The 24039-nt window shown below is 43.8% G+C and overlaps 1 protein-coding gene and 1 non-coding gene across 2 annotated transcripts in view; both read left to right on the forward strand.

The window, feature by feature from the left end:
* CPLANE1 (ciliogenesis and planar polarity effector complex subunit 1) overlaps positions 1-22478 on the forward strand; it is a 76545-nt gene extending 54067 nt beyond the window's left edge. Inside the window, exons 37-52 of the mRNA XM_070411816.1 lie at positions 1725-1793; positions 2686-2795; positions 3391-3574; positions 3741-3887; positions 6727-7016; positions 8342-8429; positions 9826-10002; positions 11636-11666; positions 12172-12303; positions 14278-14443; positions 16217-16275; positions 16901-17062; positions 18416-18540; positions 19616-19702; positions 21458-21630; positions 22045-22478. Of these exons, the coding sequence (XP_070267917.1) occupies positions 1725-1793; positions 2686-2795; positions 3391-3574; positions 3741-3887; positions 6727-7016; positions 8342-8429; positions 9826-10002; positions 11636-11666; positions 12172-12303; positions 14278-14443; positions 16217-16275; positions 16901-17062; positions 18416-18540; positions 19616-19702; positions 21458-21630; positions 22045-22218 (2174 nt within the window). The 3' untranslated portion in view covers positions 22219-22478. The remainder of the gene's footprint in view (positions 1-1724; positions 1794-2685; positions 2796-3390; positions 3575-3740; positions 3888-6726; positions 7017-8341; positions 8430-9825; positions 10003-11635; positions 11667-12171; positions 12304-14277; positions 14444-16216; positions 16276-16900; positions 17063-18415; positions 18541-19615; positions 19703-21457; positions 21631-22044) is intronic.
* Positions 16332-16495, forward strand: LOC139009595 (U1 spliceosomal RNA). Its single transcript, XR_011471332.1, has one exon. It is a non-coding gene; the product is annotated as a U1 spliceosomal RNA (small nuclear RNA).
* Positions 22479-24039: the final 1561 nt, after the last annotated feature.

The raw sequence follows: 24039 nt of genomic DNA on the forward strand, positions 1-24039 counted from the left end.
GGCACGGGCGGCTCTCTCTGAGGTGCCTTCGGTCAGCGTTCAAGATCAAGAGCCCAGAGGCAGAGAGGAATTCCGTCCTCTCAGTGAAACAGTGGGATAGTCGGGGCAACTGTAGAGGAGGAATGTGCACTTTTGGTGCCAGCACCCATGAGTGAAGGCTGCCCTGACTGAGCCTCGCTTGCTTGGGGCTTAGCGCACTCCTGCCAGGCAACGGGTGACAGGACATGCTTTTCTGAATTAATGAGAGAAAACATTGATTCTCCTGCTGCCCACGAAGATGGAAAGTGAAGTGGGGAGACATGTGGGGAATGAGCAAAGTTCCCTGTCTGGGGGTTCCAAATCTGCTGTTGGTTTCTTTCACCACTGAATAGAGATATACAGGGTGTCCCACCAAAATGTATACACACTTTGAATACCTACTAATTCCAATGGTTTTAAGCATAAGAAAGGAACAACAATGGAGCTGTTATCTGTTAAAAGTGTGGGCACAAACAGGTAGTTGGACATTCCCTGAGGGGTCTCAGATTGGAGAGGGTGAAGACCAGACTGAGGGGCCCCTTCTCCCCCCACCCCCCAACCCCAGTGCACGAATTTCGTGCACCAGGCTACTAGTTTGTTTATATTGTCCTTTAGATTCCACATATAAGTGAAATCATATGGTATTTGTCTTTCTCTGAATGACTTAATTCATTTAGCATAATACCCTCTAGGTCTATTCATGCTGCTGCAAATGGTAAAATTTTGTTCTTTTTTTATGACCAAATAACATTCCATTGTTTAAATGTACTACACGGTTTTTTTTTTTATCCACTTATCTACTGATGGGCACTTATGTGCTTCCGGACCTTGGCTGTTGTAAATACTGCTGCAGTGAACATAGAGGTGCATATATTCTTTTGAATTAGTAGTTCGTGTTTCCTTGAATATATCCCCAGAAGTGGAATTGCTGGGTCATTAAGGCCGTTCCATTTTTAATTTTTGAGGAATCTTCATACTGTTTTCCACAGTGGTTACACCAGTCTGCATTCCCATCAGCAGTGCATGAGGGCTTCCTTTTCTCCACATCCTCACCAGCATGCTATATTTGTTAATTTATTGATGATAGCAATTCTGACAGGCTTGATGTGATAGTTTTTTGTGGTTTTAATTTGCATCTCTGAGGATTAATGACTTTAAGCATCTTTTCATATGACTGTTGGTCATCTGTGAGACATTCTTTTTTTTTTTTTTAATATATTTTATTGATTTTTTACAGAGAGGAAGGGAAAGAGATAGAGAGTTAGAAACATCAATGAGAGAGAAACATCACTCAGCTGCCTCCTGCACATCTCCCACTGGGGATGTGCCCACAACCCAGGTACATGCCCTTGACCGGAATCGAACCCGGTGGGACCTTTCAGTCCGCAGGCCGACGCTCTATCCACTGAGCCAAACCGGTTTTGGCAAGACATTCTTAAATGAGATAGCGCTTGGGTGTTCTTTTCTGGGTAGTCTAAAGTCTGCAGCCTATTTGCCAGGTAATGAGGCCCAGGATATAAATAATAATAAAATACGAAGTTATCATTAATTTTTAAAAACTTAAGCTGTCAGTCTATTTTTCTACTATCTTTTATACCCAATAGTCTAAAAATCTGCATTTATGTATTTAATTTTTCCTGTGTTTGTGAAATCCTTTTTCTTTTGCTATTTCTCCTTTTGCCTCAAATCTCCTAATTGACTACAAGATAAAGAAGCTGCTTCTCAAGTGGTTTCTGAATGTCGGAAAAACCAACAAGCCATCTCCTCCACATCAGGTGTGATTTCTTCCTTTTTAAAAAAATTTTTTGAGAAAGCATGACTATTAAAGATTACATTTGCATGATGTCAAAACAGGAGTCCCGTCCCCATCCTCTCCCCCCCCCCCCCCCCCCCCCGCCATTAAAAAGCATTCACACCAATCCATGGATCTAATAGAGACAGATGGTAATTTAGGTATTTTCACTTGCTGTCTTCTAGCTTTATGGTGGTCATAAGGTATAAATTCAAGCCCTGGTACCAAGTTTCCAGTACTCAATATGACAATGAGTTATGGTTTGCATATGAAATTTGGAAGTACTGTTCTATTAAAAATAGATGCTGGGAAATAAGATTGGAGTCCTAGGACAAGAGACACTGAGTTAGATTGTCTGCTGACCTATTGTGACAGGTTTTTTTATTTTACTTTTGAATAAGAAGGTAAATGAGCTTTATAAAATTTAGGTGTTAAACATCTTAAGTAGTAAAATTTATCTATGGGCTCTGTGAATTAGGTCCTCCTCAATAAAGCTATTAAAATAAACAGATAAACAGTGTTGAAAGCAAAAAAGAAATTAGTGATAGGTCAAATTCCTAAAATCTGATTTTATTGAAATTCTCCTAAATAAACAAACATGACTTAATATGATCTGAAATGGAAAATAGAAAATACAATATATTCTTGACATGACTTAAATAATTTATTATTATTTGAATCATTCATATGAGAAAAGCAATCATCAATCTCCATTAAGAATTACACTAGAGTAAATTATACCTGTGAAACTTTTACTTAGATTTTCAACAAATACATGTTAAGTTGTTTGTTGATAACTTGTTCTTAAAAGCTAACGACTTGGGATTAATTACAAGTTTTTTTATACTCCTGATTTTTCTTTTTTTAATTTTCAGAATGTGAACCTTTGACTGTCCCTCAGCCGTTGGCCCCAGATGTGTTTCTGAATCTCAAGCTTCCCTCCGAAAGGGCAGAGAAGCCTTTGTCACCTTTGGCACTGGACACAGTATGAAATTTGGTTTGGGTTTTGTTCAGAAGTTTCCATAATAGCTTTCTGCTAAAACTTTAGTATAGGGCAGTGATGGCGAACCTATGACATGCATGTCAGAGGTGACACGCCAACTCATTTTTTTGGTCGATTTTTCTTTGTTAAATGGCATTTAAATATGTAAAATAAATATCAAAAATATAAGTCTTTGTTTTACTATGGTTGCAAATATCAAAAAATTTCTGTATGTGACACGGCACCAGAGTTAAGTTAGGGTTTTTCAAAATGCTGACACGCCGAGCTCAAAAGGTTCGCCATCACTGGTATAGGGTCATCCTCACTATTCAACTGTATAGATGAAATGAGGCTGCCAGTCTTACCCGTTTAGCTTTGCTGGAAAGGTCAAAAGCGTAAGGTTAAATATTATGCCCCTAAATATTATCACTGAGATGATAGCACTTCTTCCTGCAGCTTTCCCTGAAGTGGGCGCCTGGGAGCCCTTCTTGCCTTCAGAAGCGACGTTTTTATGAGGGTGGAGGGCGGGAGGGGGGCGGGCAGAGTGGTCATAGAGAGTAAGGAACGTAACCCCCTTGGATGTTACGCTTTGGCTCAGGTTGGACACACTTACCTAAATGTGATTGACATTGAAGCTGGCGACCTGCAGGAAGTGCCTGTCAGAGAGCCTTCCGATGAGGACATCCTCCCGCAGCAGGCGGAAGGCCCGTCCTCTGCGGCGTTACATCACATGGCCGCGTCCTTGACCAGCGCTGCTCCCCTGCGCAGGGTGAAGAGTCAAGGTAACTTTCCCACAGCATTGTTCACCCTGCTTACGTCTCCTGGCTCCCCTGGGAACCACTGCATCTTGGATGTTTATATTCGTGCTCAGAAATGATCTGTTAATCTTCCGAATTCCTCGTTTAGAAGCGTAGGATCAGTCTTCTATGCCTTTTGCTTCCTTGATAGGACCTGCCAGTTCTGCGGTGGACTTACCTCTCACACCTGCAGAGGTGTCGCCATCCTGTGTGGAGGGGGGAAGCTGGAGAGCAGGCGCTGCCCAAGCGGAGGAGCCGGGGGTCCCCTCCCCTCCATCGTCAGTCAGAGAGGACAGAGGTGAGCGCCCCAGACTACAGCAGGAGCTGCCCCTTCCGCTCCCTGCCCTGGGGGAGACAAGCACTAAACCCTGGCAATTGCAAAACCAACCAGAAGGCGACCTCTCCCCTGCCCAGGAGACGGGGACAGTGGGTAAATGTGGGTCCGGCTCTCGGCCATGGATATTTTGCAAGGAGGCTGCAGATGTCTTTTCTCAATTAATGAGGTTGGCAAAAAATGTCCTGTGGGGTTTCATGAGATTTTTGGCGTTAAAAGGAATTCTCATGTTTAAAAAGGTAGGAAATTCTAGAATAGCACATAGGAATACACAGGCCGGTTGCCAACAGTACCTCATAGTAAAATACTGAGTTTTATAGTCATAAATCAGGTTGCATTATTGTACCATACTTGCAAGATTAAGAAGATGATTTCTTCAAAACCCAGTCATTACATCATGTGAAGGACCAGATGAGCAAACATGCGCCCGACCTCCTGCAGCAGCGACCTGTGGGAGGCCTGGCCCCTCCTGGGCTGTCAGATGCCAGGGGGCAGTCGGCACTGCCTGCTCATGGTGTCAGCCCGGGCCTCGGGGGCTGTGAGGAGCAGGGTGGGACGGTGGCAGGGCGGGTGTCTGCAGCCGCCAAGTACACGTAAGGCCAGCATTTCGCACCCAAAGGCTCTGGCCTCTCTCCGCCAGGGCTGCCAGCTGCATGGGGCGTAAGGAGGACGTGGGAGGCTGCCGGCTTTCAGGCTGGAGCAGGAAAGAGCGTGCATTTCAGATCCAGACAGAACAGACCTGGGCTTCAGTCCCAGCCCGGCCACGGCCTGGGAGACTGGCAAGATTCACTGGATTGGGCCTCCCTGAGCGTCTGTGGGTGCCCTCGCCGGTCAGAGGCTGCATCCCGCCAGGCGCCTGTGGCTCCCTGGGCCTCCCGGAGTTGCCCTTCACTTCCTATCGGTTGAATTCTGAAATTTGAAAACTGGAACCAGACCATCGCCCTGTGACCACTGAATGTCTTGGGCAGCATTTCACACGACAGCTTGCTGGCCTCTGCCAGTGGAGCAAGCCCGTGCCCACCTTTGAGGGGATGCTCTGTCGGGGAGACTGCCTGGTCACGAGAATGTCAGTGGACCCGGCTATACTTATCAAAGAGAAGAACTTAAAAATGCCTGTTTAAAGGAAGACATTTTATTTATTTATTTATTTATTTATATATAATATATTTTATTGATTTTTTACAGAGAGGAAGGGAGAGAGATAGAGAGTTAGAAACATCGATGAGAGAGAAACATCGACCAGCTGCCTCCTGCACATCTCCTACTGGGGATGTGCCCGCAACCCAGGTACATGCCCTTGACCGGAATCGAACCAGGGACCTTTCAGTCCGCAGATCAATGCTCTATCCACTGAGCTAAACCGGTTTCGGCAGGAAGACATTTTAAAATTACATACATGTTATCACGGTTTTTACATAATATACTATAAAGACACAGAATGCAGGCAGTCGCACCGTAGACTTGCCAGGGATTTGCATTAGAGGAAAAGGCTGGGCAAAGGGAGTGGGGGGGCCCTAGGCATTTAAAATGGAAAACAAACTGCAAATCCCTGTTTTAGTGGAAACTTACTCATTATTTCCAGTAATAGCTGCATCTCCTGTAGGGACACCGGTGGTAACAATAGCAGCTGGCTGGGCCGGGGAGCCCTGCAGCCCATGGGACGCCGAGGTTCCCTCCTGGGTGACTTGCCCACGTCACTGGGGTTCGCAGGCTCTCCAGGTAAAGGCAAGCTGTTTCATGAGGTCTGTTGGCCATGAGGGCTTTGAGCATGTCCATTTTTTTTTTTTTTTTTTGCTGTATTTTCTTTTTATTGATTTCAGAGAGAGGGTGAGAAACATCAATCTTGAGAGAGAATCATTGATTAGCTGCCTCCTGCTCGCCCCACACTGGGATCGAGCACCCAACCTGGGCCTGTGTCCTGACTGGGAATCGAACTGTGACCTCTTGGTTCATAGGTCGACGCTCAACCCCTGAGCCACACTGGCCAGGCTTTTTTGCTGTATTTTCTATTTGAAGTTCATGTACCACATTCTTTCCCAAGAGTGATGAAGGGAGACATTCCGGCTGCTGGGAAACGGGAAGGGCAGGTGGTATAGCACTGAGGAAGGTAACAGAGGTGCAGCCCGTCGCCACCCATATCACCAGCCCTGGGATGTGCCTTCCTCTCCCCGTGGGAGGTCCCCCCAGACGGGACTGAACGACAGTGAGCACCTGTTACATTTGTTTAGTAAGTCACATGTTTCAGATAATTTTGCCCCATAGCTTGATCTTCACAAGCCTTCCAAGTTAGGTAGGTCGGGCAGGTTGACTGCCAGAGATATCCTCAGAGTCAGGAATGGCCAGCGTTGGGTCTAGCTTTTCCTGTGTGATATTGTTGGTTTTCAAGGAGAGTTGAAAAGTTGCTTTTTTTATTATATTTTTGTAGCAGAGGATAAAAGTAACATTCAAGCCTGGCTGGTGGTGTTCACTGGTTGAGCATTGACCTAGGAACGGGGAGGTCACGGTTCGATCCCTGGTTAGGGCACAAGCCCTCTCCCTTCCTCTCTGAAATCAATAAAAAAATTTTTTTAAAAATTTACGTTCAGACTGCCTTGTATGTAGAAGTTTGTGGTCACAGTAACACTTTCACATCACATTCTTATCTCACAACAGAGACAAGTGGCATTTCTAAGTCTGTAATTAAACCTGATTTGGAATGGGATGTATGTTCACTTAAATTGAGATCTTCCAAAAGGTCCGATCATCAGCATCTACCTCTCCCTGAATTGTAATCAGCTCTCTTATTACCCTTATTAATATTCAGACGTGCCGAAGCCAGCTTTCCAATTCAAAGAAGAGAGCTCACAGCTGGATGCTGCAGAAGGGGGCGGGCTGCGGGATTACCTGCTGCAGGAGCTGCTGCAGGGCGCCTCCGCTCCTGGCCCCGCGCCCAGCCCGCACCCCCATCCCCGGCTGCAGCGCCTCAGCTCTCAGCTCCGGAAAATTGACGCACAGCTGCTGGCGATACAGAGCATTGCTGACCGCATCGAGCAGGACTTCCCCGAGCACGAGCACCGGATGGTGGGCCTGGTGGTGGACCAGCACTGCAAGGAGGTAGATCGTCTTTATTTATTTTGTTTATTACCAAGTTACCAGATTTGTAGTGTAATGTCATTTTATAAACACTTAATTTTTCAGAAGAGTGGGCAGATAACTGTGTGTGTTGGGGAGGCTGCCCCATCGGAGGCTTGCTGGTAGCATCCCTGGTCTCAGCACTCGCTGTCAGCTGCCTGCAGTTGAGAACCACTGCCTTAAGCTTTTAAGGAGGGAACTTTAGCTTCTCCCAGGAAAAAATATAAATAAATTGTAAAACCAGAATGTGCTTTGAAACAACCTGCTCCTAATTATCATTTTCTTCAAGATTTTTATAACTTTATAAATACTGTCCTTCTATTTGAAATTCTCAGTTTCTTTTAAATATTTTATACAATGGATTAGTAGTCCTTACAAGTTTTCTATTTCTTTAAAAAGTATTCATAATAAAAAGATTAATGTTTATGTATATGGGCATATCATGATAGACAACTACAAAGGAAGTCTCCAACATTTAATTATTTTGCACAAATATCCTGTCCTTTTTTAGGAAGTAAGATTTATGTAAAATACAGATAAAAGAGTAAATAGTGAAGATATTTGGAATGTGTTGGAGTCTTATATTGGGAAATGCAGATTGGTCTGCAGGATAAGAATTCCATCCCTGACGTACCAACAAGCGCTCCAGGCCGCCAGCATGCTGACAGGTTAAAGATGTACTTATCAGGTTTACAGTATTTCTTCAATCCAGCTATTGAACACACATTAAAAAGTTAGGATTAAACATATGAGAAACTGCACTAAAAATATATGAGGTAAGACAATGTATTATTAGGCAATGATGCTATTTCCCATAGTATTGATTTAAATGGCAGATTTGGCATTTCGGTTTCAGATGTTCTCTTCCTGTTAGAAAGCACATACAAATGCAGAGCTGCTGACTTGCCCCTTTTAGGGAAGAAAGCAGCTTGTAGGCCTGGAGGAGGCAGAGGCTACTGTGGCCCAGCACTGACTGGGAGCCTTGAAGACCCGGTTCAAGTCCATGTCTGCCTCTGAGAACGTCACTGAGTGTCTCTGGGCCTCGGTCTCTCATCTTTAGAATAAAAGGTTTTGTCTGGATGGTAGTTGACATTGCTCCCTAGTCTAAATTATATGACATGATGCTATTTTCCCGAGCCTCTTAAAAAGTGAAAGCAGTTACACCACAAGTAAGTAAAACTTCCCATTTCTTTCATTTGTTGCATTAATGCAAATGCTTAAAACCTACATAAAATTATTTACAATATTTTGAAATTAGCGCACTATAAAATTTATAACAGCTATTTTGTGGTGTGATTTTTCTACAGGTTGACTCTGTGGATGACATTGAATTGTCGTCTGGCCCTGAATCTGAAAAAACACTGGCTTCAAAACCCATTGCCATTTCCAAAGAAGGTTTGTGGGGAGCTGGCTGGGGTGGGGGTTGCCCAGAGCCTTGCTTTGAAAGAATAAGCATTGCCTTTGGAATGTCAGATACGGATCGTTTTCACTGAGCTGAAGCCATCAGCCCAGTTCCTAGATTGGGGTCACTGGTGTGGAAATGTGATTGGCTCCCACGGCAGCCCCTTTTCTCTGAGAAACCAATGCTGTCCCCTCTTCTGGCATTTTTGATACTGTTTCTAGGTGCATATTTCTTTTTACTTATTCTCTATGGTACGTCGGACCTTCTCATTCTGTTCCCTCTTAGCCACTTCTCAGTTGCCACCGTTTCTCTCTCAGCGATGTGCTTGGTGCCCTCCGACCCACCTTTTAGCCTAAGGTTCTCTCTTCTGCCATGGCATCTTTGCTGTAGGCATTTAATTTTGGTGCCTACGTTGTTATGTCTAGAAGTTCTGTTTCTTTTTCAAATCTATTTGCTCTTTGGATATACTGGCCTCTTCTTTCATTGTGGTTTCTGTGTCTTCTTCTATCTGTTTCCTGGCTAGTAGCGTACAAGCCCTTTCAGATTGCTTCCTTTCATGCAGGCATGTTCTCCGTCGTGCACGGAGACACGGCTCTTCCATGGCTGTGTCTTTCTCTGTGCGACTTGTCATGTCTCATCTTTGGGGGGTTCTGCTGAGTGTGCATGCTTGTCTGGGAGTGGTTTGCATTTGCTGTCACTGAAGTAGAAAATTTTAGGACGGATTTCTGTGAACACCTCTTGGCTTGGAGTTGCTGTGCTACATTGATGGTGTAAATTCAGACCCCACGCCTGTTCGTGGCAAGACAGGGGTTTGCTTTCTCAGAGCTGACTTTCATCTTCCTTCCGTCCACTCTCCCGGCGGCAGAAACGTCTTCGCTGCTTGTCCGGGGCAGGCTTCCCCACACCCACCTTGAGGACAGAGCTGCTGTCCTTCAGTTCCAGGCTGCACTAAGCGGCCTGGTCCCCCTCCCCCCGCAGCCTGCAGAGCCTCCCCGGGTCCTCTGTGGGCTCCGCCAGTGTCGCTGTCCAGTTACTCCCAGCTTTGAATTCCATTCCTTTTCTGGCACCAGGGGATTGTTTTATTTACAGGGTTTTGTTGTGTATTAATCAGTTTTTTTAAGTTAGCATTTCTTTTGTGTTTTTATGGTGGGCAGGCACCTGTCCACTTTAGCTCAGTCTGCTATGTTTTCTGAAGTTGATAAGAAATTTAACAGATTTTTTTTTGCTATTGGAGAGTATAAATTTTAAATATCATACCATTTCATTAAACAGTAAAAAGCTATCAGAATATGTTGCAAACTTCTGATGTAGCTGTTGCCATGTGGAAGTGTCTGCTGCGCACTGTCTTTTACCTGTGATTTCCCCTCTACTATTTTAATTGTAATATAGACTCTGGATTAGTGCATTTCCTGACTCATATGAATAAGGAAGATCAAAGTGACAAAGAACAGACTTTTGAAGATGAATTTTCAGTAACAGAAACTCATTCTCGTCGGAAAACGTGTGTGTTTCCTTCTGCCGATTCAGCTCTCAGCCTCTCCAGTGACCAGAACACGAGTTTTCCTGGTATTGTTCTCCACTTTATTAATTTACACTCTTATTTTCCAATATACTGAAGGATGTAACAATATATTATTGTTACTGAGGAGTATTTACTGGGAATAAAGTTAGGAAGGATTTGTGAAGCCATTTTACAATACTTACAAATTTTGGGGGAAGGGAAGTTAAAAAATTGCACCGTTCACATGAACTCTGTCTTATTACCTTCATAAGATACACTGCAAGCAAGCATTATATCTCTGTGTAGCTCATTAGTGTGAAATCTACAACTGGAATTACTAAAATATTTGATTTTTTTTTTTAATTGAGAAATTCAATCACTGCCAATTATGCGAACCTGCATTTTAATTTGTAAACAAAATAGTGGCTGTGACTTATCGCGCCCGAGCCATGTGCCATGGCATCGCCCGGGCCCCCTGGCTGCGAGGCCGGTAACGTCAATGTCCGCACTTCACAGCTAAGGACATTGAGACGTAGAAAACTTTAGTGCCCCCTTCGTTCTGTTTCATTTGCAGCTGGATGAAATGATCTTCTTTAGTCCTAACAGATCCTTCTAGCACAGGGGTGAGCAAACTTTTTGACTCGAGGGCCACAATGGGTTCTTAAACTGGACCGGAGGGCCGGAACAAAAGCATGGATGGAGTGTTTGTGTGAACTAATATAAATTCAGAGTAAACATCATTACATAAAAGAGTACGGTCTTTTTTTTTTTTTTTTTTAGTTTTATTCATTTCAAACTGGTCGGATCTGGCCCGCGGGCCGTAGTTTGCCCACGGCTGCTCTAGCACGTGAATGAAAGGTCCTACTAAGTGCAATGGTTTACCATTGACAGTGGATTTGAACTGTTTTTTTTTAACCTAGACATCGATGGTCAATGATTTCACTGAATGTGTACAGTATATTTTATTACCATTGTTAAAATAATGTAAGCAGCAAAAATTGCTGTTTTTAAATGGCACTGCTGTCATTTAAATAAAAGAAAGGCTATAGATCAGCTGTCATTAAATCTTGTAATTTTTTTTCTCTTGGTAAAGGCTTCTTGGATTTAAATTAGATCTTTTCCCAAATGTATTACTTTTAGACCATGCAGGTTTGTGTTTTGAGATTGTTTTAATAAATTGCACTCCAGTATTCTAAACTGTACTAAGCAAAGATTGTACTTCCTAAAGTTTATTATTCAGAGTATTCTGGGCACAGAAGTAGTAATCTAAAAATGTGGACATTTCCTACCAAATAGCGTATTCAAGAGGAGGATAAATACACTACACACATATACACCTTTAAACCAGTGGTTCTCAACCTTCCTAATGCCGCGACCCTTTAATAGTTCCTCATGTTGTGGTGACCCCCAACCATAAAATTATTTTTGTTGCTACTTCATAACTGTAATTTTGCTACTGTTATGAATCGTAATGTAAATATCTGATATGCAGGATGTATTTAGGCGACCCCTGTGAAAGGGTTGTTCGACCCCCAAAGGGGTTGCGACCCACAGGTTGAGAACCGCTGCTTTAAACCAATTTGGAGGTTTAAAAATATTTTAATTTCTGTTTATATAATTCCTAAGTCAGGTTAATAATTGAAAGTAGAAAATTAACTGACCTGAACATTTTTTGAAATAATGTCTTTTTTTTTTAAGGTGTGAATAACCATGATGAGTTATTTGAGAGGTAAATATCTTAAGAATTAATCTACAATTTTACTTAAAGTTGGGTATATACTTTCTGGCAATTGCGTTCATATTTATGTGAACGTCTACACTACATTCTTTTGTGGATTAAAGGAACATAATTAATTCCCATTGGGAATGAGATGTTTTAAAAAACCTGAGGACTGTCACACCCCTCACTGTGTTAGCCCAGGCAGTAAGGATACCATAAGCTGCATTGGCTACATTTTCTTTTACTGTATATGTATTAAGTTTCTCCAGGCAGGACAGGGAGAACTTGTCTCCTGGGCCTCATGTTGCTTTTGTAAGAGCACATATTGATCAATTATTGATGATCAGGCTTTTCCACTGAGGATTACTGGATTAAAGAATGCAAGGAACAGTATTAATGTTTATCATTTTTGTGTACATTTATGCTCTCAGAGGGCATAGTTTTACATGTTCTTATTGATGTAGTAAGTGGTAGTTACTGACCTACTTTTCTCAAATTGCATTTGCAAATGAAGCGTTTCAGCAGATCCTCTCCAGATGACTGGGCTGACTGACATTGCAGACATTATTGATGACCTTATCACCAAAGATGGAGTTTCCAGCAAAGAGCTGGGCTTGACAGAACAACAAGCCAGGAGCATCTCTAGGTAACCCTGAATACTTCTGTTAATAATTAATTTCTAACCATTTAAAATGTTCATGGTTCAAGAATATTCAAAATTAGCCACATTTTACTGAAACAAATTCAAAGCTTACAATAGGTCTTTTTCTTTATCATGAACACATTTTGTGATGTTTGTTTTGCTCCTCCCCTCCCCAGAACACAGACTGGTTACTTTCACTTACAGGGTACATCTGCATCGTATGCATTTTCCCAAACCCTCAGCACTGAGTACAACACACATTTAATCCTATTTCTCCTAGTTAGTCCATCTGCAAGCAGTAGGGGGCGGTCAGCAAAGGGCTTTAAACCAGAAATGGGAGCCAATCAGAGGTCTGACTTAGTAGTGAGATGGCTCAGATGGGAAGTGCAGGGCCCCAAGCGCGAGTAAACCTGGCGACTGTCAGGAGGAAGTGAGGATGACTCTCTACTTGGATGACAGAGTTGAGGATGATTTCTGTGGTGTTGGGTAGAAGGTGCCAGGAGAACATTCAGTTGGTAATGTTCATTGGTACTTAGTTTTAGGTCCTCCCAGAAGCAGATGCCAAAATGAGATTTAGATGATAAGAGATTTATTTGGAGGAACCTCTGTGAGGGACTATGGCAGGTAGAGAGAGCGGTCAGACTTCAGTGTCGGTGTGGCTCCGACCCCGGTGAAAGGGTCACCAGGATCAGCCCAGGTTCACTGACTCACCGGGAGGACTCGGAATTCAATCAGTCACGCGCACAACTGTACTCACTGTAGCAAAAGGATACTAAGCCAAATCAGCAAAGGGAATAGGTACATGGAGAAATTCCAAGGGAAACCAGGCACAGGCTCCCGCACACAGGACACACTGCCTCCAGCGGTAGCTTGTGACAACATGTATGAACTGCTGTGTCCCGGGGAGGCCTTTCCAGAGACCCAGTGCCCACAGGTTTTATTGGGGAGGGGAGGAGTGATACGTAAACATCAGAAAATGTTTCGTGATAAAGAAAAAAATCTATTTTAAGCTTTGAAGACATTTCAATGAAATACGGCTAATTTTGAATATTCTTGAACCATAAACATTTTGGCATCTGCTTCTAGGAGGACCTAAAACTAAGTACCGATGAACATTACCAACTGAATGTTCTCCTGGCACCTTACACCTAGAACTGTATTCATTTTCTGTCTTGCTAAGGAAATGTGCATACCGAGCCCAGACTCCCAGGAGGACAGCATGCATTCATGTAAAACACATCCTTTATATCCGTGACCCACCTTCCTAGGGTGGTGCCCTCTTTGCACCCTGGGTGCCGAGTTTGCTTTCTTGGACTCTCAGTACTACTCGAGTCAGTTCTTATCCTCTGAGAAGCAGAAGCCTCGTGGGACTAGCTGTCCACGAGGTTTACCGGGAGAAATGCATGTGAGGGGGAAACCGGAAGTTGGAGAGGCATCGGAGCACAGTACAGTGCTGGCCCCTCCTGTGGCTTGGAGGGAAGGAAGGGAGGTCGCCCTCGGGAGGCTGGATCCAGCGGGCAGCAGTGTAGAAGTTAGGCCTGTAGGAAGGTTTTGGAAATGACTGAGATAATCCAGAAACAGATTACAGACTAAGAAGTCCAAAGTAGCCCCTTGGAAGACATTAGTATCGAGTGGTGAGCACAGAAGAAGGGGCCAGTGTAAGGTGCTGCATAGAGTTTTGAGTTAGAAAGGATCAGGGAAGAGAGAGTTCAAAGCAGAAAGGAAAAGTTAAATTGTATCAACTGTTAAAGAGAAGTCCAGTGGGATGAAGACTGGAGAGGCCACTGGTGACCTTCCCAAGGTCATTTCCAAGGGTTCCAGGGGACAGGTTGGAGCAAGTTGACCAGGGGTTATAATTGTATACTACTTTTTGAGATGGGACAGAATCTTAACAAATAAACAGTATGTAGTTGTGGTACTGCTTATGTCCATCACACATTTAAAGTCAAGCAATACTCTGCCTGTTACATTCCTCAGGATTCAGCAATCTTCCGGTAGCCGACCTGGAAGAACTGCCAAGGAGAGAAGAGAGATTCAAGTCTGGATGAGAAGAAAGCGCAGAGAGAGAATGGCGGAGTACTTACAGGAGCTGGCGGAGAGGAGGGGGCAGGAGCACGACCCCTTCTGCCCCAGGAGCAATGCGGTGAGTCTGCAGGGTCAGGGACACAGGGACATCACAGGATGTCTGTGGTTTTTTCCTGGCTAAATTTAAGAAAAGGGTGAACATAATTTAAATGCATTTTTAATTTGACAGAAAAGTCAGCATTTTACTGAAGTTAGGAAATTACCTTAACAAAAGGTAGCAGAGTATTGCACAACCTATGTTCCATTGAATTATCATCTTAAGTACTTTTTCTCCCGCAGGCTAACCATGGCTCTAGCATTTTACACAAATGAGGAGCTTGAGGAACTTGAACTACTCCCGTGACGGTCGGAGTAGTTCCCCTATTTTCACTGAGTCTGTTGCAGCTGAATACATGTGTGTGGGGGAGCCATTTAAAATCTGTTTCTATCCGTACCTTCCCTACAGAACACTTTAAAAAGTATGGTCCAGTCATGTACCAACAGAACAAGGGCACTGTGTGTGCCACCTGTCCCTCAGACTGTCACTGTGCTCACTGAGCCTGCTGGGTCGGAGGTGCTTCTAAAGGTGACACAGCAGTGTTCTCGAAGTCACCCCAGTGCTGGGAACGTCTCAGTCAGGTTCATCTCGATTACAGTTCATCTTTTACTTTCTAACATGAAATAAAATAAAATAAGTACTTCATTCTTTTTAGCATCATTCCATAAATGATAAGATCGTCACATTTAAGCACCAAATGGTGCAGAAGTAGGTGAACTAGTATTTAAAGTGTTTACTTAGCAGCGTAAAGGTAGTTTACTTACCTGTGTCTGCAGAGAGCATGCTGATGTCAATGTAACATTTTGTCAGGAGCTCTGAGAACATGGGGATGACCTTCAGGGCTGCTGAGGTACATAACCAGAATCTTAAAGTGCACGTGGATATCTGTGTGTTTTCTCCACCCCATGGGTCAGGGGTCGGGGGGTCTGATATCACCCTCCCTGCCAGCCAAACAAATACCCAAGAGGGTTAGAGTTGGGTCCAAATTAAGAATAAATAGACTCTGGTTTATAAACTTTGTGACGTGTCCTTCAAGATCTCGGACCTCATTTATTTGTAGCTTCTATTTGGGTAAAGGTATGGGAATAGTGAGGGGTTAATGTAATTAAAAACATCATAATTTGTTACTGACTACTATATAGGATCTTGAGAAAGTGAATTCACTTCTGTGCACACCTTTTTATACTTAAAATTTGTATGAAAAGACTTAACCTCATCAGCAACTCAACGTAGCCTTATTACCGAACATTAAGATGTATATAGTGACGTTTGCTAGTTTGCCTCTTGGTGCCTAAGTTTTGAAGAGTTTACAGTCACAATGAATTCACTGCAATAAGTTTCTGGTGACCATTTTGAAACATCAAAATGATGGTTTCAGAAGTTTGGTTCATTTCTGCTTTATCAACCAAGCTGTTGGTGAGATTAATCACCAGATTGAGTACGAAGTAGAGGTGTCTCCATCCTTAATAGGTTCTTATTTTCCCTTTTAAATGCAGCTGATAAGGATCTCTTTTCTAGAAAACATATTAATTTAGATACTAAAATAGATTTTGCATTCCACTCATTAAATTGGATTTTATTTAATTACATGATGCTTTAACATTTTCATGTTTTGTGCTGGGGTCAGGAGCTTCATGAAATTGACAGTATTTTGCACTATTTCCTAAATGATAAAATTATGTTTTAACCTCCTGTTAAAATTGATTAGTGGAATTTTCATGTTTTCCATGGATCATAATGGTTTAATTGCTGGTACTGTACAGTAGTGAGCTAACTGGATTATTTCTTACACAGTTTTACATGACTTCAAGGGAAATCAGGCTGAGTCAAAAGATGAAGCATGAAAAGGACAGGTGAGTGGTAGTACCCCCTCTGGCTTGCTCACCTCAGGCATAGAAAATGCCTGTGGACACTGACCTGGTGCGGGAGATACCAAGATCATGAAGGTGGTTTTCCCAGGGTGAGGCTTGTCCATTGCACTCTGGATGTGCTGACCCCTGCGATTTCCCCAAATCTGGGAAACTCGACTGCATAATTTGTGGTAGTGGGGAATTACATTCGCACTCTCCCCTAAAAAAAAAAAAAAAAAGCCTAAGGAATTCCGGTTTCCACAGTAGTCCCTTTTTTGTCAACTATGGGATGTGCTGCAAGGAAAATAATTAGACTCCACTAGCCAAGTTAGGAATTTGTTTTCAAATATTATTTCCTCCATTCAATTTTTATGAGTTTATTTCTGGATTCCACTCTCCCAATTCAGATAATGTGGATGCATTTTGAAACTACCTCAAAGGCCACAGATATAGGCACCTTTAATATTGTGTAATGGTCTTCAGACATATGAACTTGAATATTATATTTGAAGTGCATTTGAAAAGCATTGAAAAAAACACATGCTAAGTGGTCTTCAAACACTGTGTTCCTTCTAGAAATATGAACTGAAAGTGACTTATTAAATGTTGTTTAATTCTTTCTCTAAAGATTGCTACTCTGTGACCACTACAGTCGTCGAATTTCACAAGCGTACAGTCTGATGAATGAACTGCTGTCTGAGTCGGTACAGGTACCAGCACAGAAGCCATCGCCCAGCAAGCCCAGGACTGCTCACACTTGCAGGCTGCAAAGCTCCCTTTCTCCAAGAAGGTAAGATAAGGGTTATGTCCTTTGGCAAGACAATGTCAGGCGTGCTAAGAAATGAAGTGCTTTTGTGACCCAGGTTCACTGTGTTTGCATCTACCCTGCTCAGAATTATGATAAAGTAAAGAGAAAAATGGCTCCTAATTATGATTTCTTTATAAGTGCATACAATTACCAAGGAAGAAGACAGTGGCATTAAATCTCTAAGACACCTTACCTAATGCAATTTTGATGTCCGTTCAATCCCTTCTTCTTCCCTGTCGTTTTTGTTAATATTTCCTCCTGTAACTTGCGTCCTAATTGCTCTCCACTAGGCTCCACTCTTGCAGAAACAGTCCCACCAGCTTGCCACTCCTCCCTCTGCCACCTCCTCCTGCCTGTCCCGGGGTTGCTGATTCACTTGTAGATAGTTACATAATTCTTCCTAAGTTAATGACCTGCAGTAGGTTTGGACATGAGTTCGTTAGGCAGGAATTAAACAGGGAATGCTAAAGCTAAAGAAAAGTACTCAAGTGTAGGTTCTTACACATGGCAAACAAATACAAAACTATACTTGTTGGTGATTTATATGATGAACAACAATTGGCAATACAGTGTTGTTAAATATGACTACCTTTTGACAAAATAAAGATTATAATCACATAACTTAAGAGGCTACAGGAGATGTACCCAACACAGACCTAGATGCAGTCTGGTCCCTAGGATGTACTCAAAATACCAGATGCCCTTTGCTTTCTTTTGTGTTGCTTTTTTGAAATATATTTTTATTGATTTCATAGAGGAAGGGAGAGAGAGAAAAACATCAATGATGAGAGAGAATCACTGATCGGTTGCCCTCTGTACGGGATGGAGACCGGAAATTCAACTGTGACCTCCTGGTTCATAGGTCGACGCTCAACCACTGAGCCACGATGGCCGGGCCCAGATGCCCTTTGAATCTTTTCTAGAACAAAGTAGGGTCTTAAATACACAATAACTAGAGAATTTTTAAAATTGATTTGAGGGGGGGAGAGAGAAACATTGACCAGTTGCATCCTTCACGCCCCTTGACTGGGCATTGAACCTGCTACCTTTTGGTGTACAGGATGAGGCTAACCAACTGAGTCACCCGGCCAGGGCAGTACATATATAATTTGAAATAGATGGAGAACAAAAATAGTTTCTTTGAAAAATACACATGAAGTTTGAGATATGAAGAATAATTTGTTGAGAGTTATTATATACTAAATATGTGACTGAGGTACAGAATAAGTGAGTGTATTCATCTGAGGCAGAATCTGAGCTTTTTGAAATACAGTTTTATCACTAATATGAGATTCTAGGAATATAATAATAATAATAATGTAATTTCTACTTTAGAGAGACCCAATATGGTCACAACTTTCCAGTAAATCGACCTGGAAAAGTCAGATATATATCCAAACCAAGTTATATCCCAAAAGGGAAATCTTTTGGGCAACCTCAGGGCTCACCTTGGCCACATGGTAAGACAAAGCTTTTTTATCTTGTATAATTTGGGCCTATTCCTTCTTGTCTCCAAAGTTACGTTTTCATTAGTAACAGCTGTAAGTCTTAGTGAAAAACAATTCTCATTTCAGCAGAATGTAAGACATTGTACTGGGAAATAAGAAAACCCTAGGAATCTTTTAAAACAAATGACCTTTTTGTAATAGCATTTGAACAGTCAGTAAATTAGATATGATTGACTTGGGACTCTGTTTCTTTTGTGTTTGGTTAAAGAACTTGATTTTTCCAAATCAAGTTCTGCAGGGATGTAAAGTACAGCTTAGGGAATATTGTCAATAATATTGTAATAACTATGTATGGTGTCCGGTGGATATTAGGCCTATTGGGGGGAATCACTTGATAAATTATACAAATGATCTGAAACTAATATAAAATAATGTTGAATGTCAACTGTAATTGACAAAAAACCATTCTGGTAGATTTCAGGATGGACATAAAACAGAAGAGGAATATTAAGCAGCTCTGTTTTTACCCTTTGAACATCCTTTCCCACATTTAAAGATGTTATTTATTGCTAGCCTTCCTTTAGTTTTTGCCATAGTTGCGTTTTGATTACTAAAGTAAAACATACTTAGAGCTAACAGATAGTATAAATGTGTATAGCTTACTTGGTGCCCTCAGATGTTATTTAATACATACCTCATAGAGTTATTGAGGATGATAAGTAAAACATTTTGCATAACAAACATTGAATAGTTGCTATTAATTCTGGAATTTAAGAAACCATAGTTAGTCATTCTCTTGATACAGTTTACCGTGGCATCTGTGGGTGTTCACAGCTCGTGGACATAGTGCCTGACCTCAGGCTGCGAGATGTTGTCCCAGAACAGGTGCCTTTGGAAAGCACCATGGCTGTGCTGTAAGGAAACCACAACTTGGAGTCTGCCTTCCTTCATCTGCACTTTTGTTCTGCTTCCTTGGTTTTGAATAAAATCCACCCCTCAGAGGCTTCTGCCCTCGAAGGTCTTACAGTAGGATACGTGAATAATCACGCACACACGCCAGGGTGAAGACGCTTGCCTGTCTTTGCAGGAACTATCACTTTTACCCAGAAAAAAGCTGGTGGAGCCAGAGGGGCGCGGAGAAAGGCTGTGCACTCTCCAGTCACCTTCCGAAAAGGTAAGAGGTTCTTGAAGTTAATATTAAACCTTTAAAAGCCGTAAGTCACTCTTAGAAATTTCAAATATAGGTTTCAGAATGAAAGGTGGGGCTCAGAATGAGAAGAGGCTGTGGAGTTAGCTTGGAATCCTAGGTCGTCACTTACTCTTTAGCCCGGGGCAGTTTCAGGACATTTGTGTGAACTTCCATTTTGTCACCTGCAAAATGTGGATTATAACAGTGCGAGCGTATGTGAGGGCCTCACCACAGTGCTCAGCAAGGGGCTAGGGTCACATAGTCATGGAACGCAGGCCCCATTCTGCTCCATCTTTGGATACTTGCTCAAGTTAGCTGTGCTCTGGTCAACGAGAGAGGGGGAAATTATGATCGTAACTAGAGGCCCAGTGCATGAATTCATGCAACAGTGGGGTCCCTCAGCCTGGCCTGCAGGATCAGGCCGAAACCGGCTCTCCAACATCCCCCGAGGGGTCCCGGATTGCGAGAGGGCGCAGGCCAGGCTGAGGGACCCCACTGGTGCACGATCGGGGCTGGGGAGGGACGCAGGAGGTTGGCCAGCTCGGGGGGGACTGTGGAGGGCTCCAGGGTGTGTCCGGCCCATCCTGATTGGCCGGACCCCAGCAGCAAGCTCACCTACTGGTCGGGGCGTCTGCCCCCTGGTGGTCAATGCACGTCATAGCAAGCGGTTGAGCAGCCTTAGCATATTACTCGATTGGTTGAATGGACGACCAGACACTTAGCATATTAGGCTTTTATTATATAGGATTCCTATTGTCTCCCTCTAACCCAGCGGTTGCCAACCTTTCAGACCTCATGGACCACCATTGGTCCATGGACCACTGGTTGGCGACTGCTGCTCCAGAGGTTTCCTGAAACCAGCAGTTGCCAACCTTCCAGTCCTCACGGACCACTAGTTGGCGACCGCTGCTCTAGCCCATCCTCACCCCATGTTACTCTTCACAGTTCTATAAAAACCTGGTAGACAGGACCAGGGAAACACACATAAGTTCAAGGGACTGAGTGTAGGTAAAGCATTTAGCCCATAGTAAATCCAAAATGGGGTCTTATATTTTGGAGGTGTCCTCACCTTTAAGTGTATGTGGTTGGTAAAGCTGTAAAAGGCCAAGCTTCACTCTGTTACCTCTTCTTCTCCTCTTTGGGAAGCCACATACCTACTTGTCAGGCATGATGGGAAGTCAACAGGTCCCACGTCATGGGTGTTCCTTCGGTCATCTTGGCGAGGGGCTGTGGAACGTAAGTGTGTTGGGGCGAGCTCCGCCAGGCCTCGTGCAGAGAGCTCCGTGGGTGGGTGGATTTGCTCCCCGGCCTCTGGCACTGACAGGGGGAGTTTCTTTCCTACAAAGTACTTACTGAACAGTAGGGAGGCAGAGGGCCACCCTGTGGTCACTGCACTTACCCTGATGCCTGTGCCGAAGGCAGACTGTAGGCATGAAGCCTAACATCACTCCTAGGAAGTATCACAAGCCCTCCCTGTGGAGGCAACTCCTCCACAGCTCTGTTCTGTGGCCCCTTCTCCTACTCTCTCGTCTTAGAGGTTACTGTTACTTTTAAAATAGAAACAGGTGGCCAGAATTCAAGTTCCTTCTGCAGGACAGGAATTGTTAGAACTCTAAAGCGAACTATAACCAAACCCTGTGGTTCAAATAGTAGGTAAAATGTGACTGCCGTGGATTTGATGATAAACATCACAATAAATGAACTAGTCCCAATGTATGCTTTGTTCTTTTCCCTTGTTAGGCTCTACTGCTCCCTGTCTACAGCATTCAAAACAGCACGGGAGTGCTGGGCTTGGCCCTCACACCGAGCAGGTGTGTGCAGAGGACGAGAGAGAGGAGACTGTGGTGAGTCCCTGGCTGGTGCCCTCGGACATCCGCAGGATTCTTCATGGAAGTCACAGTTCCCTTCCACAGGTAAGCATCGGCCGGGGCTCAGGTTGCCTAGTGCTTCCTCTGTACGGCAGGTTTTTGTTGTGTGTGGATTGGGGAGGGGGGCGGGGGGGGTGGTATTTTTCTGTGGGATGTAGAGATATAGAAGGATTGTGAGGACAGTTTGAAATGGTGATTCAAAGCAACTAATGTGGTTTATCTTTTAGAATTTTCCTTGACTTTGTATTTTCTTTTCAACTAAAAAATCACCAAAATGTAAGAACAGATAATTTACTGAGGTATAAACACCCATTCTGTCCTGGTGCAGGGCAGCCACAGCCCTGTCTCCCTCCACACTTCCCTCTCCATCTGGTGGATGAGCAGCTGAAGACATGGTTCACCTCCTGTGTATTTTCCTCAGGTTAGGACTACCACTTACTATCTTTCTCAATTTGATAGGACTTGTTACCAACTGAAGAAGAGCCAGCGTCTCCTACTGGAGAGGGTGGCATGGACAGTGTGTCTGAGAGCACTGGCAGCATCCTCAGCAAGCTCGACTGGAATGCCATCGAAGACATGGTTGCCAACGTGGAAGACAAGACCCTGTCTGTCCACTGGGCCCTGGATCTGTAAGGCCTACACGCATTCTGTGTCCAGGGCCAGCAGCGCAGTGGTGTGGGCTGGAGGGAGGGAAGCAATGCAGAAAGTGACGTGAATTAACTACCCGCAGCCAGATCTTACCTGGACAAGCCATTTCAAGGAGGAAAATAAACATTTCTCAATAATTTTGCCTTCATGGAAAAGGGCTCTTTAATTATAGATGTATTATATGTTTTTTCATTTGACTTATGTAATTTTTTAAATGATAAAATAAAATTCACCTTTCAAGCCGAGTTCTCATAATATTTAAGCTCCTTTACTATCCCAAGTTTGAGGGAAAAAACTTATATGGGTAAAGGTAGGAAAAGAAAGGAGGAGAAAATCACAATCTTACTGGAGACACTCTAAAACATCCTACAATTCAGCTGGGCGGGGCCTGGCCTGGGTGTGAAAGGAACCAACACCTCGCCAATCCTAAACTAAAGGAAACGTCCCTGTAGGTCTGGCCTCTGCCTGCAGCCGACAGCCTTGGGAGGCAGGAGCAGGGTTGGATGCTTTGGGTGGGAAAGAAAGGGAATATGACTCCTGACTCCAGGAGGACCCTGTTAACTTTGTAAAAACCATGGTGCCAGAGGACTTTGGTCAAGATGGTGGGTCAGGTAAACGCTGTCCTCACCATATCAAAATTGCAACCTATCCGAAACCGGTTTGGCTCAGTGGATAGAGCGTCGGCCTGCGGACTGAAAGGTCCCGGGTTCGATTCCGGTCAAGGGCATGTACCTTGGTTGCGGGTGCATCCCCAGTAGGGAGTGTGCAGGAGGCAGCTGATCGATGTTTCTCTCTCATCGATGTTTCAAACTCTCTATCTCCCTTCCTCTCTGTAAAAAATTAATAAAATATATTTAAAAAAAAAATTGCAACCTAAATTATAAAACCACATAAAGTCTAGCTGAACAGGAGTCCCATAACTAAGGATATAAAGAAGCAGCCACACCCTAACCGGTTTGGCTTAGTGGAGAGAGCGGCGGCCTGCGGACTCAAGGGTCTTAGGTTCGATTCCGGTCAAGAGCATGTACCTTGGTTGCAGGCATATCCCCAGTAGGGGGTGTGCAGATTGATGTTTCTAACTATCCTTCTCCCTTCCTCTCTGTAAAAAATTAATAAAATATATTTTAAAAAAGAAAAAAAAAGAAGCAGCCATCTTGAGGCTGGTGGGAGGAGAGAGATCTTGGCTGCAGGGCTCCCCCAGAGGAGCAAGCGTGTCCCAGTCCCACACTGCTCTGCCCAAACCTTGGTTCTCATAACGGGAAGGGGAGTCCCCATAACAACTGGCTGTGAAAACCAGGGGGCTTATGTCCCAGTGAGATGGAGGGCTACTAGAGACCCAGACACTGTAGGTCTTAAAGGGCCCACATACAGACTCACTTGCTCTAGGCTCCTGTGCAGAGGCGGTAGCATCTAGCATCGCATCGTGTCAGGGACATAGGGGACTAAATTGACTAGCTTCAGGGCAAGAGATGAAAGTGGTGGCAGGCACTATTCTTTCTTTGTTGAACCACACCCACCTAGCCAGCCCAGGTGCCAAATCTGAGCTCTCCATTAGCCTGGCTAACACTAATGCCAGCACCATCTGGCCTTGGTGTGCCATGTACCTCTTGCCAAGATACTCCAAGCCTGACATAAGTGGTGACTGGTTTCAACTTACATTTTAAGTCCCATCAAGTAGCCCCACACCCAGCATAAGCAGTGGCCAGTCTTGGCTGGGCATGTAGCCTCAATTAAGTGGCCACAAAGCGGGCACAAATGGCAGGTAGCCTCAGCTCACATTGTGGTGCCCACCACACGATCCCAAGC

The sequence above is a fragment of the Myotis yumanensis genome, unplaced genomic scaffold (assembly GCF_028538775.1).
Source record: "Myotis yumanensis isolate MYYU_CA2020_CCGP unplaced genomic scaffold, mMyoYum1.0.hap1 SCAF_4, whole genome shotgun sequence".
NCBI classification, from domain to species: domain Eukaryota; kingdom Metazoa; phylum Chordata; class Mammalia; order Chiroptera; family Vespertilionidae; genus Myotis; species Myotis yumanensis.